At 43.0% G+C, this 17,589-nt stretch overlaps 1 protein-coding gene across 1 annotated transcript; it reads left to right on the forward strand.

Annotated features, from left to right (window-relative positions):
* The first annotated feature begins 747 nt into the window (after positions 1–747).
* Positions 748–15,445, forward strand: LOC123406275 (nudix hydrolase 3). The gene is made up of 21 exons (XM_045099760.1): positions 748–1,086; positions 1,187–1,366; positions 1,908–1,985; positions 2,242–2,338; positions 2,920–3,053; positions 9,269–9,350; positions 9,425–9,511; positions 9,693–9,799; positions 10,550–10,721; positions 10,887–11,128; positions 11,212–11,293; positions 11,487–11,552; positions 12,375–12,452; positions 12,520–12,615; positions 13,300–13,406; positions 13,528–13,696; positions 14,098–14,181; positions 14,381–14,475; positions 14,579–14,669; positions 14,750–14,896; positions 15,023–15,445. Exons 1-21 carry the CDS (start codon positions 1,010–1,012, stop codon positions 15,080–15,082), a joined length of 2,331 nt encoding a protein of 776 aa, XP_044955695.1. The 5' UTR covers positions 748–1,009; the 3' UTR covers positions 15,083–15,445.
* The last annotated feature ends 2,144 nt before the right edge of the window (positions 15,446–17,589 follow it).

Below are 17,589 nucleotides of genomic sequence, written 5' to 3' on the forward strand. Positions count from 1 at the left end.
TTTTATACTTCGTTCACATGCCTTAATCTTCGTATGTTCTAGTTTCCACGAATCTTGATGATTTCTGATGAAATTGAAGTGTCACGTAGGTGTAGTGTGATGTGTGGGGGTTAGAGTGCTCGCCCATATGACCCGCATCGCGAGGTTGCCGACTGCGTCGTGTGGGTGAACCAGTACTCGCCCACACAGACACCATCCAGTCCATGTCGTGTGGGTGAACTGTTATCCGCCCACACGACGCTCGTACAGTGATAGATGCAACTACAGTTGTGTATATATGACAACTAGTTAATCACACATGACAACTATGATTGATCATACATGAAAACTATGGTTGAACCACACATGACAACTAGTTAATCACATACAACAAATATGGTTGATCATACATGACAACTATGGGTTGGCCACACATGATAACTAACTATAGCTAACCAAAACAAAGAAATTGTCATGCTTTACAACTAAAGTTACCATTTCCAGGTAACTAAAGTTGCCATAAAAAAAATGTCAGGATGAGATTGCTTCGTGTCACACGTGCAGAGTATGAATGAATAGTTGTTATTGGTCGTACGACACAAAGTATCTGCTTCCGGACGTGTAGGCAGTTTTAATATTGGTCCACACAAAATCGTGTGTGCTGCCTCATATGTACGTCACATATAATCGTTTAGTCGGATGACCATTATGTCACAGTGTGATGAATATCGCGATAAAAAAGAGAGATCTACACCTTGCACGTACTTCATCCAAACAAGCAAAGTATTTTCTCCCTTTGACAGGACAGGAGCATCGTGTTCCATCCAAGCTGCGACGCACCGACGACGAAAAGCAGAGCATCCCGTCGGAGCAGAGTTTTCTTTTCTTTTCCGGTCGCTATCTGTTCGTTTGAAACTTGCACAAACATCCCGACCAATCATCCCTCACAAGTCACAACCCACCCCAGAAAACGATCCTCCGAAGCTTCCCAGGCGCGCTTCCCCGCCGCCTGCCGCCCGCCGCCGCCTCGATGGCCGCCCAGGCGCCGGAGGAGCGCCTCGACGTGCTCACCGCCGCCGGCGACAAGACGGGCGTCTCCAAGCCCAGGCGCGCCTCCGATCCCAGCCCTCCGCCCCCGACTGGATCGCCCTACCCCCCTGCTCCGATTCGTGAGCTTAACGCCGCTCGTTCCTCCCCCGCACCGCAGGTCGGAGGTGCACCGGGACGGGGACTACCACCGCGCGGTGCACGTGTGGATCTACTGCGAGAGCACCGGGGAGCTGCTGCTGCAGCGCCGCGCCGACTGCAAGGACTCGTGGCCCGGCCAGTGGGACATCTCCAGCGCCGGCCACGTCTCCGCCGGGGACTCCTCCCTCTCCTCCGCGCGGTGAGTGAGCCCGCTCGCCTCGCGCTCGCTTCTGTTACTTGCTGCAGCGGGCTCGGATGATTGCGCCTGCACGGGGAATCTTACTTCTGTCACAGATATATAGTCAACTCATGGGATGTGTGGTTGCGCATGCGTTCCACATTGTCACAGAGTGTCTGCGATAATGCCTGTCGATTTCTCCTTACTCCATGGGGTCACTGAACTGCCTGCCGATTGCTCTGTAGTGTGATTCTGCTGATGATGGGTTCTAATTTGTACTGACATTGATCACCAGGAGGGGTTGTATTGCTGTTAAAACTTTATTTTAGAAGGTAGGTATAACTCATCACTTATGGGGTGAGGGGTTGTCAGATCAAATGCGTTCTATGTTGTTACACAGAGTCTGCGATGTTGTTCATAGTTCTTATATTTGTTATTATGTGTGGTCACTGAGTTGCTTAAATTTGCTGGCCAAGTACCATGTAGTGCTGTTCTATGCTAGGTAACTTCTGTATCAAAATCAGGGTTCTAATCTTTACTGGTATCTGCCATGGATCAACAGGAGGGAGCTCCAGGAAGAACTAGGCATCAAGCTTCCAGTCGATGCTTTTGAGCTCATCTTTGTTTTTCTTCAGGAATGGTTAGTAGGTTTACATTGCTGTTTGTTACCTTCTTGCTACCTATGTGAGATAGCGTGCTCATCAGTTGAAGATGGTAGGGCATATTCTGGTAATGACCGCGTTCGATCTATTACCAGTTTATAAGCACCAGTAACCTAAGAGATGCTAATCTTTATCTCTTGATATTGATTTTTGTTCACATAAATCTCACAGCATCATCATCTGCATCTTAAACACCTTAGAAAAGACATGCTAATCTTAGACTCTTCGCTGCAGCGTTATCAACAATGGGACTTACACCAACAACGAGTACAACGATGTTTACCTTGTGACGACTTTAACTCCAATTCCACTCGAGGCCTTCACTCTCCAAGTGAGAATTCAGTAGTGGCCTATTCACTTAGGTTTTATTATGCTCATTGTTCTCAAGATCAACAATCTTATGCATTAGAAGAAAGTATGTACTTTGTAATTTATGTGTCACTGCTGTTTTGTTATAAGAAAAATTATTAAAGCAACTAATGACACTATGGTATAATAAACGGTTTCTAAAAAAGTCATAACAAAACCTTTAGGTATGGCCAATGTTGAATTATTTGTTATTCCTTACTCCCTCTGTCCGGTGAAGAATGTACGTTCGGCCTTAAAATTTGTCCACAAAAGAGTGTATTTTTATCTTTTCAATGCACTTTAAAGTAGAAAAAATGCTTCTCTCTCATCACACGGTAATCAAGACCAATAACATTCTACACATAGTCTCCTTAATTTCTACATGCACTTAGCTCATTGGGGGAGATGGTGGCTTGCACCTTTCCAATGCATTTTTTACTCCACTTCATAATTTGTCCTAAAATGTCTATATGTACACTTTTCACCGGACGGAGGGAGTATCACCGTTTCACTGCTTGCACAGGTTTTTATTTTCAAAACTGACTCTAAATATTTAATATGCAGGAAAGTGAAGTATCTGCAGTTAGGTATATGCACCGTGACGAGTACAAGAGCTGCCTTGCAGCAGAAAGCGGAGAATATGTGCCTTATGATGTGAATGGGCAATACGGTCAACTGTTCAGTATTATTGAGGAAAGGTAAGCACTAAAGCAGTCATCTCTTTTTCTGTATTATTCTGACCAAATATGGGCCTTCATCATTCTATGTGATAATCCTATTCTTTTATGTAAAAGTTAAAATGCAATCTAGGTGAACTTTACTATTATCAACATGCTTCCGATTAACCAATAATCAGTTTGGTGTTCATGACACTTAAATCCATACCAGGACCCATTTGCCTTCCAGATTTAGGTTTTAACACCAAGAAGCTGGAATGGTGGATTCTGAATCTTGGTATTGTCGTTACGTCAAACCTAGGTTCTTAAAATTTATGGTCTATGTTTTTACCACCAGGTGGTGCTGTAGGAACGGGAGGGAGAGAGGAGTACGGGAGGGAGAGAGGAGTACCTCCAGCAGCTGTGTTTTGTGTGTGGCGGCTGAGTTAGGAACGGGATGGCTGGGAGCATCCTTTTTAGGTCAGTCCCACTACATGGGCCTGGGCCCTAAGAGATAACTTGTATGGGCTGGGCCATACCGGTTCAACACTCCCCCTCAAGATGGGTGGTAGATATCTATCATTCCCATCTTGTCACATGCCAAGTTACAATCCTTTGTTCCCAGACCCTTTGTCAAACAATCTGCAAACTGCTGCCCAGAACTGACATGAGTAAGGCTGATGACCCCGGCATCAAGCTTCTCCTTAATGAAGAACCGATCAATTTCCACATGCTTTGTCCTATCATGTTGAACTGGGTTATTAGCGATGGCTATAGCTGACTGATTGTCACACCACACCTTCAAGGGCCCCTTCCTCAGAAGTTTCAACTCGCTCAGTAGGTACTTCACTCAGAGCATCTCACACAACCCTTGAGATAATGCTCTATACTCAGCTTCTGTCGTTGATCTAGACACAACCGGCTGTTTCTTGCTTCTCCATGATACCAAATTTCCTCCCACAAACATGCAGTAACCAGAAGTTGATCTTCTATCATCTTGACAACTGGCCCAGTCAGAGTCACTATAGCCATCCACCTCAAGATGTCCACTCTTCCCAAACCACAACCCTTTACCCAGAGTCCCCTTCAAGTATCTCAGGATTCTGTGCACAATATCAAGATGCCCACTCCTTGGTTCATGCATGTATCTGCTCACCACCCCCGTAGCATACGTAATGTCAGGCCTGGTATGACACAAGTACAACAACCTTCCAACCAGTTTCTGATACTCTTCCTTATTCACTAGCTCTCCTGATTGTGCTGTCACTTGGTGATTTTGTTCAATCGGAGTAGGGGCAGTACGACATCCCATCATGCCCACGTCACTCAAGAGATCCAAGGTGTATTTTCGTTGGCACAAAGAGATTCCCTTCTCTGTCCGAGCCACTTCAATGCCAAGAAAGTATTTTAGGTTACCCAAATCCTTTACCTCAAACTCCTTGCTCAAACAACCCTTCAATCTCTCTATTTCCTCCTCATCATCTCCAGTGATGATAATGTCATCCACATAAACAGCAAGAATGGTGATCTTCCGATCAGAGTGCTTGTAGAACATCATGTGGTCACCGTTACACTGACCATACCCCATACCACGGACAACACGTCTGAACCTATCAAACCAGGCCCTTGGTGATTGCTTCAGTCCATGCAAGGATTTCTTCAGCCTGCATACCTTCCCCGTAGTCTCTGAAGTACCAAAACCTGGTGGTATTTCCATGTACACTTCTTCTTGCAACTCACCATGCAAGAAGGCATTCTTGACATCTAATTGATGCAACTTCCACCCAAAGTTTGCGGCACAGGAGACCAATATCCTTACTGTGTTCATCTTTGCCACGGGAGCAAACGTCTCATCATAGTCAATTCCATAAGTTTGACTATATCCTCTGGCGACCAATCTGGCCTTATACCGTTCCACCTTCCCTTCAGGATTCTGCTTCACTGTATAGATCCACTTACAACTCACTGCTTTCTTTTCTGCCGGCAATGTGGTTAGCACCCATGTCTTGTTTTTCCTTAGTGCTTCCAACTCTTCTATCATCGCTTCACGCCACCTCGGATCTTGCTTTGCAACCTTCCAATCCTTTGGAATTGACACAGTTTGAAGGGAGGCAACAAACGCCTTATATGTGGGTGATAAAGCCTTATAAGACACAAAATTGCCAATATCAAGATCATCACAAGCATCATCCTTCGGTAGAGCCTTTCTTGCTACTTCACCCTTTCTTGCTGCTTCACGTGTAGCCTTTCGCAATGTAATGGGCAACTCCACTGTGTCAGATGAGCTCGTCTCACTATCTTGCTGCTCCCCTGCACTCTTGCCTCATTGCCTTGCTGCTCCCCTTGCACTCTTGCCTCATTTCCTTGTTGCTCCCCCTGCACTCTTGCCTCACTGCCTTGCTGCTCCCCTTGCACGTGTGGTTGCCGTCGAGAGTACACTAGGGTGTTCGTCTGCCATCGATCCCGAACAGGAACCCGAAGAGCACCAATCTTAAGTGTATCGACGGTTGGCTCGACAGGAACCTGCACATCATCATCAGTGAGAGTACTAACCGGAATTGTTCCCACTATTGGTTGGACCTGAACTTGCACATCATTAGCAGTGTTATTGCCCACAGAATCACCCTGAGTATGGGACACATCCTTCTCCCCCTCTTGACCATCGTGCACATGATGTAGGTGGTCAAGCTCTGCAAATAGCAGACTGAGATCAGTCGGCGTACCATAGAATGGCTCGGACTCCCTGAAGGTAACATCCATACTCACGAACCTGCGTTTTTCAGAGGGAGACCAACATTTATACCCCTGCTGACTAGAAGAGTATCCCAGGAAGACACACTTCACTGTTGAGGATCAAGCTTTCCAACAGATGGTCGGTGATCACGAACAAAGCAAGTACTGCCAAACAACTTTGGGGAAACAACAAACTTATTATCTCCAATGAGCAACTCAGACGGAGATTTCATACCTAATATCCTGGAAGGTGTCCGGTTGATCAGGTACGTGGCTGTCATAACTGCTTCATCCCATATAAGAACTTAGGCACATCCATGGTAAACATTAATGACCGAGCAACCTCAAGAATATGACGATTCTTCCTTTCGGCCACTCCATTCTGAGGTGGGGTGTCCGGACATGAAGTTTGATGAAGAATTCCTTGGTTAGCCATGAAATCCCCAAAAATATTGTTCACATACTCTGTACCGTTGTCAGTCCTGAGCACGTTGACCTGCACCTGAAACTGGTTCTTTACAAGAGCATGGAAGTTCTGAAAACAGCTAAACACCTCATCCTTGTGACGCATCAAGTAAATCCAAGTCATACGAGAATAGCAGTCAATGAAGGTAACAAAATACTTCTTTCCATTCATTGACACTACTGGGCTAGTCCATACATCCGAATGAATGAGCATAAAAGGAGATATGCTCCTAAGCCCCTTACTCACATATGAGGCTCGTGTGTGTTTTGCATATTCACAAGCATCACATGTCAACTTGCCCTTGCCTATTCCACACATAACATCCGGAAAGATTCTACTCATCTTATCAAAAGATACATGACCCATTCTACAATGATGGATCATCGCCTGCTTCTCCTTGTCCTCCATGGTCGCAGCACACACCAAGTCCGGTTGCACCTCCTGGTCCATGTACCAGAGCCCCCTACGCCTGGTGCCAGTACCAACCGTCTGGCTCGTCTGTCGCTCCTGAATCAAGCAACCGAACTTGTCAAGGATCACACGACAGTCTATTTGATCAATGAGAGCACTGAAAGAGACCAAATTGACAGGAAAAGCTGGCACATGCAAAACTGACGATAAGGAGATGGCTGAAGTGCATTTGACTGTGCCAACCCCTACGACAGGCTGATTGGTACCATCGGCAGTTTGTATAGTGCCCTTGTGAGTAGGAGCATGCTTATGGTAAGACTCAAACACAGGAATTACCCGCAACATGCTTAGATGCTCCAGAGTCTAAGACCCACTCTGAAGCACTCTCATTAGGAGTAAGAAATGCCTTCATCGAATTACCTTCATCAGTGGAGGCCAAGTGAGCAAAGTCTCCATAGGCAGCCTCATCAACTCCCTTGCCCTGTGACGTCCCAGTGTCCTCTTCAACTACCATATGCGCCCTGCCCCCTGAGTAGCCACCTCTGCCCCTAGAAAGTTGACCCCCTGAGTTCCATGGGTATCCACCTCTGCCTCGAGCATACCTGCCTCTGCCAGTGCCCCCTCTGTTGTATCCCCTGCCTCTACCACGAGTTGGACATTCCCTCTTCCAATGACCTACCTCCCCACAAATATGACATGTGTTGGGATCTCCCCACTCCATGCGCTCAGTGACTGCAAATGTCGAAGCCGGCACAAACTTCACGTTTGCATGCTCAAGAGATAGCCTCACCTCCTCTTGAGACATTGCTGCAATAGTGTCCTCAATAGTTGGCAGGAGAGGTTGCTGCAACAGGGAAGCCCCCCTGCCATGAAAGCAACCTCTGAGGCCTTCCAACAGTTTCAGCACACGCCTGCGTGCAATCCACTTGCGCCCTGACTCGATGCACGCCGCATCATAGAGTTCCAGAGGATCACAGTTATCCTGCTCTGCCCACAAAGCCTGCAGCTCTGCTACATATGCCATCACTGACATGTCATCGCCTTGGCGTAGCCGACTGATCTTCCCCTCAATCTGAGCAATTAGCATGAAATTACCCTTGCCTGAGTATTGGGTGGATAGAGTCTTCCATATCTCGGCGGACGTGGATAGTCCCTCCACAGAGCGACCAATGGAGGGCACCACTGAGTTCAACAACCAGCCAACAAGCACAGAGTTTATGACCTTCCACCGCTTTCCCTCTGCGGTAGTCTTGTCTCCGGGTTCATCAACCGCACCCAATAAGTGCCCATCAAGTTCCTTCTGTTCCACAGCCAGCAATGCCCTTCTGGACCAGCTCAAATAATTTGTGGCCCCCTCTAGCTTCATGTCCAGGGGTGACATTTCGAGCTTCTGAGCCACTTCCTGTCGAGGAACGATGGCCCCAGAGTTGGAGTTGGACTCCGCGAGGATCTTAGCGAGCTTCTCGAAAGCAGCAGCGAGAGCATTTGGTTCAGCCATCTTTGGTGTTCCAGCAGCACCACAGCCTCACTTCTTCTCCACAGCAGAACCAACACACAGCAGCAAAAACAGCAACTCAGATGCACAACAGCAGGAACATCACAACAATAGCTCCACTAACAGCACAGCAGCAGCTCCAGGAACAGACCACCACCAGCACCTTCTCCTCTAGCAGCAGCACCCAGCTCCCGGTCTCCCCTGTAGTGCACACCACCACCAGCAGCTGCAACCTCCTTCTCGGGCAAACAGCAGCAGCCGCAACCCCAGACTCCAGCAGCTGCCCTTCTTTCGCTTCCTCCTCTCTCCTTCTCCCTTCCACCTCCAGAAACACAGCAGAACAGAGAGAGATAAGAGAGCCGGGGCAGGAAGGAACCAGCACCAGCCGTCGCCCTGTCGCCCGCGCAGCCGCTTCTCCTCCTCGCGCGCGCGCACAGCCCGTGCACAGCCGCCTCCTCTCCAGCGCGCAGGGCCGCCGTCGATCCCCACCGGACCCCGCAGCCACGCCGGCCGGCGCCGTCGTCCGTCAGGCCTTGCCGGACCTGGCCTCTGATACCATGTAGGAACGGGAGGGAGAGAGGAGTACGGGAGGGAGAGAGGAGTACCTCCAGCAGTTGTGTTTTGTGTGTGGCGGCTGAGTTAGGAACGGGATGGCTGGGAGCATCCTTTTTAGGTCAGTCCCACTACATGGGCCTGGGCCCTAAGAGATAACTTGTATGGGCTGGGCCATACCGGTTCAACAGGTGCCTTAAGTAAAAAAAGTGATGTAATATTGTTTACATCGTAGGCAAAGCTAATGTTCTAACTTGAAGGAAAATTTGAGGATTTCGTCACCTAAATGGCACTCTAACATCTCTTGATCGAGGCCTTTCCCAAAGAAGTCATGTGATGGAGTTATCCTATTTGACCACTCTAACCAAGATCTCCCCACTTGGTCAAACAAGCCCAAAGCACTATATGTTTCAAGCAGTATGTGCTCCTTGCTAACTAATTGCTAGATTTAGAACTTGAAAGAATGATTTCTTTGTCTTCCCTCTATTGCCAATTGCCGCTTTAAAGTAATTCAGTTCAATAGATCCTAATTCTTTGGTGAACCCTGCTGCATTACATTTCTCTTAAATTATTTTTCTTAAACTTTCATGCCTTCTTTAGGTACAAAGACAACACGGAGTCTCGCAGCTTAACCTTACAAAAGCAAATTAGTCGTTATGCCCCCATCCATTTGGAACCAGAGGTAAGTGAGTCTATAAGTCAGCATGTACCTTTTGGTCATTGATTTGATTAACATTTGTTAATTCATTTTGACAGTTGACTACTCTATCTGAAGGAGACAGAGAAGCCTTGGGATATATTCTTAAAGCATCAATGGTTATTGATGAAATATTTTATGAGCAGGTTAATTCTTGCATAATATACTGTTCAGATATTAGTTCTATTTCATATTGCTTAGATGTCTCATGTATAGTTATGATAGCTTTTCTTGATAACATGCCCATTAGTTTTGCACTGTATAGTTCTTACGTAATCATCATTTAATTTAATTCTACAACTTCTTACTACTTTTTTTCTCGAGTAGGTATGGAATAGCAACACAATGCTAAGAGACTGGCTAAAAGCACATGCTGACTCCTCCTCCCTTGATACCCTGAAGTGGGCATATTACTCTATTAATAAAAGTCCATGGTAATATGTTATTCTCAAATCGAGCTTTTTTTCATTGATTGGAATTTACTAGCATGTTCACTGAAAATTTCACTTTGAGAAGTTGCTATCATCAACTATATGTTTTTGTCTTATACTTTTCTCATTCCTTCCTTGTGGCTGTATACACAATTAAACAATTTCTTGTTATAAGTTAGGCTCTGAGATAGGTGGATAACTGGAATGGAAGATATGCATTGTGGCCTTGTGGGAATTAAAGCAGGGGACTTGGGTTTATTTGCCATCAATCATCACTGAGGTGTTGCCAGTGCCACCACCTTTTTGAGATGTTACCACAGTGTGCCAGTATTACTGTATTTCACCCATGAGATAATTATCCACAAGTTTTTTGCAATGTCAACATGCACCACCACAACTTAAAGTCTTGCAGTGTAGATAGCCAATTTCTGCGAACAAAATGATCATAGTTAATGCAGCATACGCCCACATGCTTTTTGCTCGAGTCGTGATTTTATCAGCTGTGGATATAAATGAGAAAGTACAACCTAAAGCTAAAATGCACAGAGAGAGCATATATAGTTACTCATGTTGATTTGTTTCGTCTCCTTTTGTTGACACCAGGTTCTGCTATTAAACAGTCAGTCTAATTTCATGGATTTGTTATCCTTTGCATATTTTTTAACCTATCCTTTTCTAACTAGATTTCTTTATAACTATTTTGTATTTCTTAGCGTGCTGATATTTGTTACCGCTTTGGTATTTCCCAAATAGGTCCTGCCTTGATGAAAATAAGGCTTTTCTATCCACTGCCGATTCGGCTGTGAAATTGCTCACAGATGCCACCAAGCCAATTTCAGGATGGAAGGGGCTTGAGTATCGTGCAGCATTTCCTCTAGATAAGCCTCGTGGCGCGAACTTCTATCCTGCTGACATGGACAAAATGGTACCGTCATATTTAGTCACTTCTCAGTGCTTAAAATATCCAGTAGAGAATCTTTCCAGTGTATACTAAAACTTCAGTGTAATTTCGGCTTATGATAGTTGGACCTCCATTGTGTTCTTTCTAACTAATATTGAACCGGTTTCCACATTCATTATGTGGCTGTAGGAGTTTGATTTATGGAAAAGTGGACTGACTGATAAGGAACAAAAAGATGCAACTGGATTCTTTACTGTCATAAAACGGCCTGACGCTTTATTGACTACATCAGTAGCACAGTCAGATGGACCAAATCAAACCAATACTTCAGATGATCTTTTTATTGTTCCATATTCCAAGGAGTATAAAACATCCCTTGAGAAAGCTGCCGAGCTTCTTCTTAAAGCATCAGATTGTTCTGATTGTCCAAGGTAAGCTAGTGACCTAACATCTTTCAATTCGTGAAAGGTTTAGTTCGTTTATGTAAAGCAGTGTTAGCTTTGTCTTGTTGTAGCCTGAAGAATTTGCTCAAAACCAAGGCAAATGCTTTCCTTTCAAATGATTACTATGAATCTGACATAGCTTGGATGGAGTTGGTTAGTATCCTCATTCTCAGTTTTATTAGTTCATTTGTTTCTCTTTAAATGCATTATTTGAGTGAATATAGCTGTTAACTTTGTTAGAGAAAAATGGGATATACTTGTTGTTCTTAGCAGTAAAAATTCTTTTCTATTTTACTTTATATAATACTGATGCTACCTCTATTTGGCATGCTTGTCATGTTTCCAGGACTCCAACATAGATATCACCATTGGCCCATATGAAACATATGAAGATGGTCTTTTTAGTTATAAGGTATTTTAGGATCCTTGTCCCACCTGTTCTTGCATCTCTTTGTCTATTGGTGAGTCTAGCAATGAAGGCGCACTAAACAACAGACACAAGTTTCAAGTTTAAAAAAAACCCATAAGTTTGAAGTTCTGTCATGTGATGTGTCTTTTTTTGGATACACTTCAAGTTTGTGCAACTGATGCTAGCAGATTAACATTGGCTACAAACACCACATGTTGCCAACTTTCTCCATACTCAATTTTATTTTCTTACTTAGGCTACCATCTAGGCAAATTTGCTAAAGCATGTTCTTCATTAATGTACATAAAGTCAGTAATATTGCTGACTAATGGGCTAATTGTCATGTATTCAAATGTAATGTAATTTATGTGTATCTTCTCTGGGTTGTGATTATCTGTTCTTCTATTAATTGTGAACTCATGCTGAGACTGCCAATGTTATTTGGCTAACCACTTGGATTTTAGTATCAAGTAGTATCAACTAGAGGCACCAGCCATCACCACAAGGCAATATTAGCATTTATATGGCAAAACTGATGGAAAGGGCTAAGCAATCCACATATACACTTCAATAGTGGTCACGCTGTCCAGTTAGAGTAGATTGCATTTCTCTATTGTAGGGGATTTCTCTGTATATTTCCCTCCATGCAATGTTTGCCCCACTGTGGCCAATACAACGAGTCATTGCATAACAAAAAAATATGCACATATAGAGAAGGGGGAAATCTTGAATTAGGTCTGTTCATCTATGTACTATGCGGAGACCTAGAGTTCAATAAAGTATCTCATTTGTTTTACTAGTAATAATATTTCTACTATTTCAAAGGCAACCTTTGAAGCATTTGTTGGGGTGCGGGACGAAGTTGCAACTTCTCAAGTTAAACTCTTTGGTGATCAACTCGAGGTAATTCTGATTGATTTTTCAAGGAAATATTAAGCTTTGATTTACACCAACTTTGATCTGGGTTCAGGATTTGGAGAAAAATCTTCCACTGGACAATATTTACAAATCAGACAATGTATCTGCTGCTCCAATTCGCGTGATGAATCTTCTTTACAACTCTGGGGTATGTTTCTATGTTGATATTTTCACATTCTCTTGCTTCTTGTAGACAAATAAAAGCCCTAGTTCAGTCAGTGTTTGGTAAAACAAATCTCATGACCGTCCATACCTTTTCCTTGCAATTCAGTTGGTGTGAACTCATTATTACCAAAGCATCCGTACATTTGTATACAAGTAAAATTAAGCTTGTCTTCTCATTCTGCTTCGTGATAGATGAAAAGCTGACAAGAACCTTATGTCCTTAAATCCTTGAGAGAAGTAAATAATTCTTTTTTGTTCTGTAATACTGTAAGATTTAATGAGTGAGGAAGCACTAGGATTTCGATTCGTGTAGACTCCATGCTTTCCTGCCTACTGTCTGAGTGTCATGGTTGTCATCCAAGTGTTTTAACGTGTTAGTGTCAACAACCATTGCACAAGACTGTTATAGGGAGATCTTTAGTATTTCCGTCCTTTTTGTGGTAGATTAATAGTTATTTTGTGTCAAAATTTATTGGAGATCTGGTATTTCTGTCTCTTGTGGTAGAAGTATATTTATTTTCATCCAGGCTACAGGCTACTTTAGGCAATTGGTAGGCTGAAAAAGCTCAAGAACTTATCTATGTTATTGCAAATGAATTGTTTATCCACATTTTTCATATCCTTGGCCAACAGCGTCATGTGAACTAAACAAGTGCTTCTGTGGCAGGATGTGAAAGGTCCTCAAACTATAGCTTTCAATTTGCCAAATGATGAGCGGATTGTGAATGAGCGAGGAACTTCAATGGTTATGCTTAAGAACGTCTCAGAAGCCAAGTATGCCTTCACTGATTTTTATTTATTCATTTTGGCTGGCGTTATATAGTTTAAACTTGTGTCAAGCGAAGTAAGGGAGTTCATGCTGACATTGGCAATTCAAATTTTATTTATCATTCAGGTTCAAGCATATCTTGAAGCCTATTGCCAATGCCTGCATCAGAGAGGAGCAGAAAGAATATGTTGATTTTGAGCCTTATTATACACATATTGTTTGCCATGAGTGCTGCCATGGAATTGGACCTCATTCCATAACCCTTCCTGGTGGTAAAAAGTCCACAGTTAGAATGGTACGTATGCAAGTATCAATGTAGATAAAGACTTGCTCAATTAGGTGGTATGACAGAAAAAGAAGAGTGATACTCCCTCCGTCACGGTTTAGAAGGCACGCTTGGAAAATCTCTGGGACCAAGGTGGTCATCGATTGGTTGTGAGATGTAGCAGGTGTAAATACTAATGCGCCTAATCAACTGAAAAAATACTAGTACTAATGTGTGAGCAGCAAATTGGGAGGGCACATGCATGAGTAGTACCAGTACTAATTAATAGGAGTAATTGCTTTCGCGCCTTAAACCTTGTCTATTTTGGAAATGCACGCAAGTTTAACTGCGCCTTCTAAACCGTGACGGAGGGAGTATATCCTATGTGATGCCCCTTGTTGACTCTCCTTTCTTTTTTGATAAATGTACAGGAACTTCAAGAATGTCATTCAGCATTGGAGGAGGCAAAGGCTGATATAGTTGGTCTGTGGGCGCTGAATTTTCTTATAAACAAGGTCAGTTACTTCATCAGTTATCAGAAGAGCATCATGGCACTTGTGTTAGAGCCCAGTGTTCTGGCTCCCAAGCCAGACATTCAAATCCTGTTATTTCTGTAGGGAATATGTTATTTATTTCCTTGTATCCCTTTTATGCAATCATTTCGACTACTTGAAATGGAATCACATAATCTCTCATTTGCATCTGTTATGTCAGGGGTTGCTTCCTAAGAGCCTATCAAAATCTATGTACGTCTCTTTCCTGGCTGGATGCTTTAGGTCAATTCGCTTCGGCCTGGAAGAAGCCCATGGGTAAGTGTGTATCTGCCCACCTAGGCCACAGCAAACTACCGAAAACTGAAAGCATACTTCTCATGGTTCAGGTGATAATTTAACTGTTATTACGTGGATGTAGGAAGGGACAGGCATTGCAGTTTAACTGGTTGTATGACAAAGGAGCTTTTATCTTGCATTCTGACGGAAAATTCTCGATTGACTTTACAAAGGTAATTTCATTAAAACAGGATATGTACTTATTGTTTTTTTCTTTGGTTATTGCTACTCACTATATTCTGTGTCCTCAAAGGTCGAGGAAGCTGTGGAAAGCCTTGGCAGAGAGATCATGACGATACAGGCAAAGGGCGACAAGCCTGCTGCGCAGTCTCTCCTTCAGTCCCGTGCAACCTTGACACAGCCGTTGCGCGTGGCATTGGAGAAAATCGAACATATGCAGGTACTAGTCAAGTTTTACTGTTTTCGATAGCAAATTTAAATTCTTAATAATCTACTCGCTGAATGATGATCATATGTTAAGTTGCTGAATGGAGTTTTACTTGTTCTTATGTATGCTCATTTTCAGGTGCCCGTTGATATAGCCCCTATATTTGGCACAGCCAGTAAGCTGCTCGCAAACAATTAAGCACCAGAGGACGCGATTCAGAAAGTTTTGTGCCACCTACCGTGTACCTGAGAAACGACAACCTGTATTTTTATATGAGAAAGTAGAAATTGTTGAGACAAGACGAAGCACCATCCTGAGCGACACAAATGGAAAATAACACAAATAAATGAATGACCTTTTAAAAGGATGGTGTTAGCATCACTGCCTAAATGGATGAACTTGTAAAGGATCACTGTCTATTTACCGAGGTGTTTTTAGAAAGCAATGTTTGCTGTAATCTTTGAACATATTCACTCGGGAAGGAGCAACAGAGACTATCAGTATGCCGCTGAACTTTTGCTGGTACACATGGTTTGTTCCTTTAAGTGAATTTTGCAATTATATGCCCCACTCTGATCGCACCCTATTTCAAACTTGTAGTTTTACTTTCGTACAGAAAAATGCTCTTTCATCTTACCATATTGCATACCAGCAAAAAAGTTATCGACGCTCGTCAGTCCTTTTTGCCTAAGCTAATAATGAGCTGGTGAGCCGAACAGAAGCAACATCCCAGACCAAGGCATGAAACACTGAGTTGTCCACAGGTAACAAGCTAATTGTAGTCTGTTGAAATCGTACATGAGATGGAAGAACAAATTCCCAGGCGGGAGAAATGGTTCGGTGACGCTCGGGAGATTTCAGTTCAGTAGATCGACAAGAACAAAACTTAAAATTAATACAGGTAAATTCTTCCTATATAAACCTCGACAAGAACTAAAATTAATACAGGTAAATTCTTCCTATATAAACCTCGCTTGTCAAGCGGTGGAGACACGCGGCAGTTCACACTCCCAGTGTTAATCCGCAGTCGAAGCTTCATGCATCGAAGCTGTTACCTTCTGTGGAACATGATCAGGCACCCTTGCATAGCATGCACACCCTCAAAAGTGAACAGAGACTTGTAAAAAACAGATGTCATCTCTTCCATCCCTCTCACCCTCAAAATAATTATGTACATTGGATTTATTTACACATATCCTATATATATACATAAGAAGTTGATCCTCATTATCTTATTTATCTCAACATGCACATATGTTACCTCACCACACATGCCACCTCATTAGTTACTTTTTTTCCTCTTTCTTAATTGCATGATCTACCCAACTACTCTCTTTGTACCATAATATTTATTGTTGGGAAGAACTAGTCTGGTTTTCTTCAACAACAAATATTTAGGAACAAAGAGAGTAACATACTTAATGCACATGCAACCATCCATGCATGGGAAAAAATGTTTACCTCAATACAACCATGAACGGGTTATTAATTTACATATTTATGCTCCATACAACCAATATCATTAGAATATATTGCAACCACTTCTGGCCGCAACGTGCGGGTATCATCTAGTAGCATACAAGAATTTAGATAGTTATCAATATTTTTGGTCAGAATAGCACTTTGTGAAGGAAGTGTTATTTATGTTTTCTTGATTGCCCTCAAAATTTTTGGGCACTCTTGCCTATACAATTTTTTATCTCATGAAAAAATTCATCTTCATTTGCCTATTAAATCTTTCTCAACAAATTTTCAAAGTTTGTGTTCAACTAGAAGTTTTGTGAAGGAAGTACTAGCTAGGAATATCCTAATGAGTTGAATTTTTGCCACATATTCTATATGCCCAAACCCTAACTCTCCACAAAATTTGAACCCCATCTAACAATCCATGTAAGCTCATCGTCCAATCTTCGTTTCCTGTAATTTTTTTAGCTTGTGAAACAACTAAATTTTATATTACTTTATAGTTTATGAAAAATTACCACGACATGAAACTGACCATAGAACCTCCCTCCACCAAATTTCAGCTCATTTAATTTAGCCAATTTCCCGCAATATTTTTTCTAACGTTTTTTTTTCTTCAGTGGAGAGCATTGTAAAGGAAGTACAATTTTCATTTATCCAAATTTTATGAAATTTTACAGTGCCTTAATGTGCCAAAATTATCATCCTCCTCCAAAGTGGAGCTCAATCCAATCAAATATGTGAGCCCAGCTTCAATTACCATTTTCTATCCAGATTGGCACATTGTGAAGGAAGTGTCACTTTGACATGTCCAAATGGTATACTTTTTTTACAGTGCTTTCCTATTTCCAAATGAATATCATCCACCAAATTTCAGCTCAATCCATTCATTCATTTGAGCCAAGCTTCAACATACATATTTCTGCCCAATGTGATACTTTGCAAAGCAAGTACCACCTAGGAACATCCATTTGAGCTAAAAATTTGCCAAGAGAGTCTCCTTAGTAGATGATCATCCTCAGCCAAAATTTAGGCCCATTGTCCATGTGCATTTCCCCCACCGCTAATCAAACACTTGGCTGCTAATGCATGTTTGAGCTTAGTTCAGTCTCCTCGTGAGATTCTTTTATTGTATTCTTCTTCTTAACGCCATGGTCAGGTGGTGACCACGCCGCTCGCATGCCAATATACACGCTCTGGAGTTGGGGCCCTCGCCCACCATCCAAACCTCGATGTCTCGC

The sequence above is a fragment of the Hordeum vulgare genome, chromosome 6H (genome assembly GCF_904849725.1).
Source record: "Hordeum vulgare subsp. vulgare chromosome 6H, MorexV3_pseudomolecules_assembly, whole genome shotgun sequence".
Lineage (NCBI taxonomy): Eukaryota > Viridiplantae > Streptophyta > Magnoliopsida > Poales > Poaceae > Hordeum > Hordeum vulgare.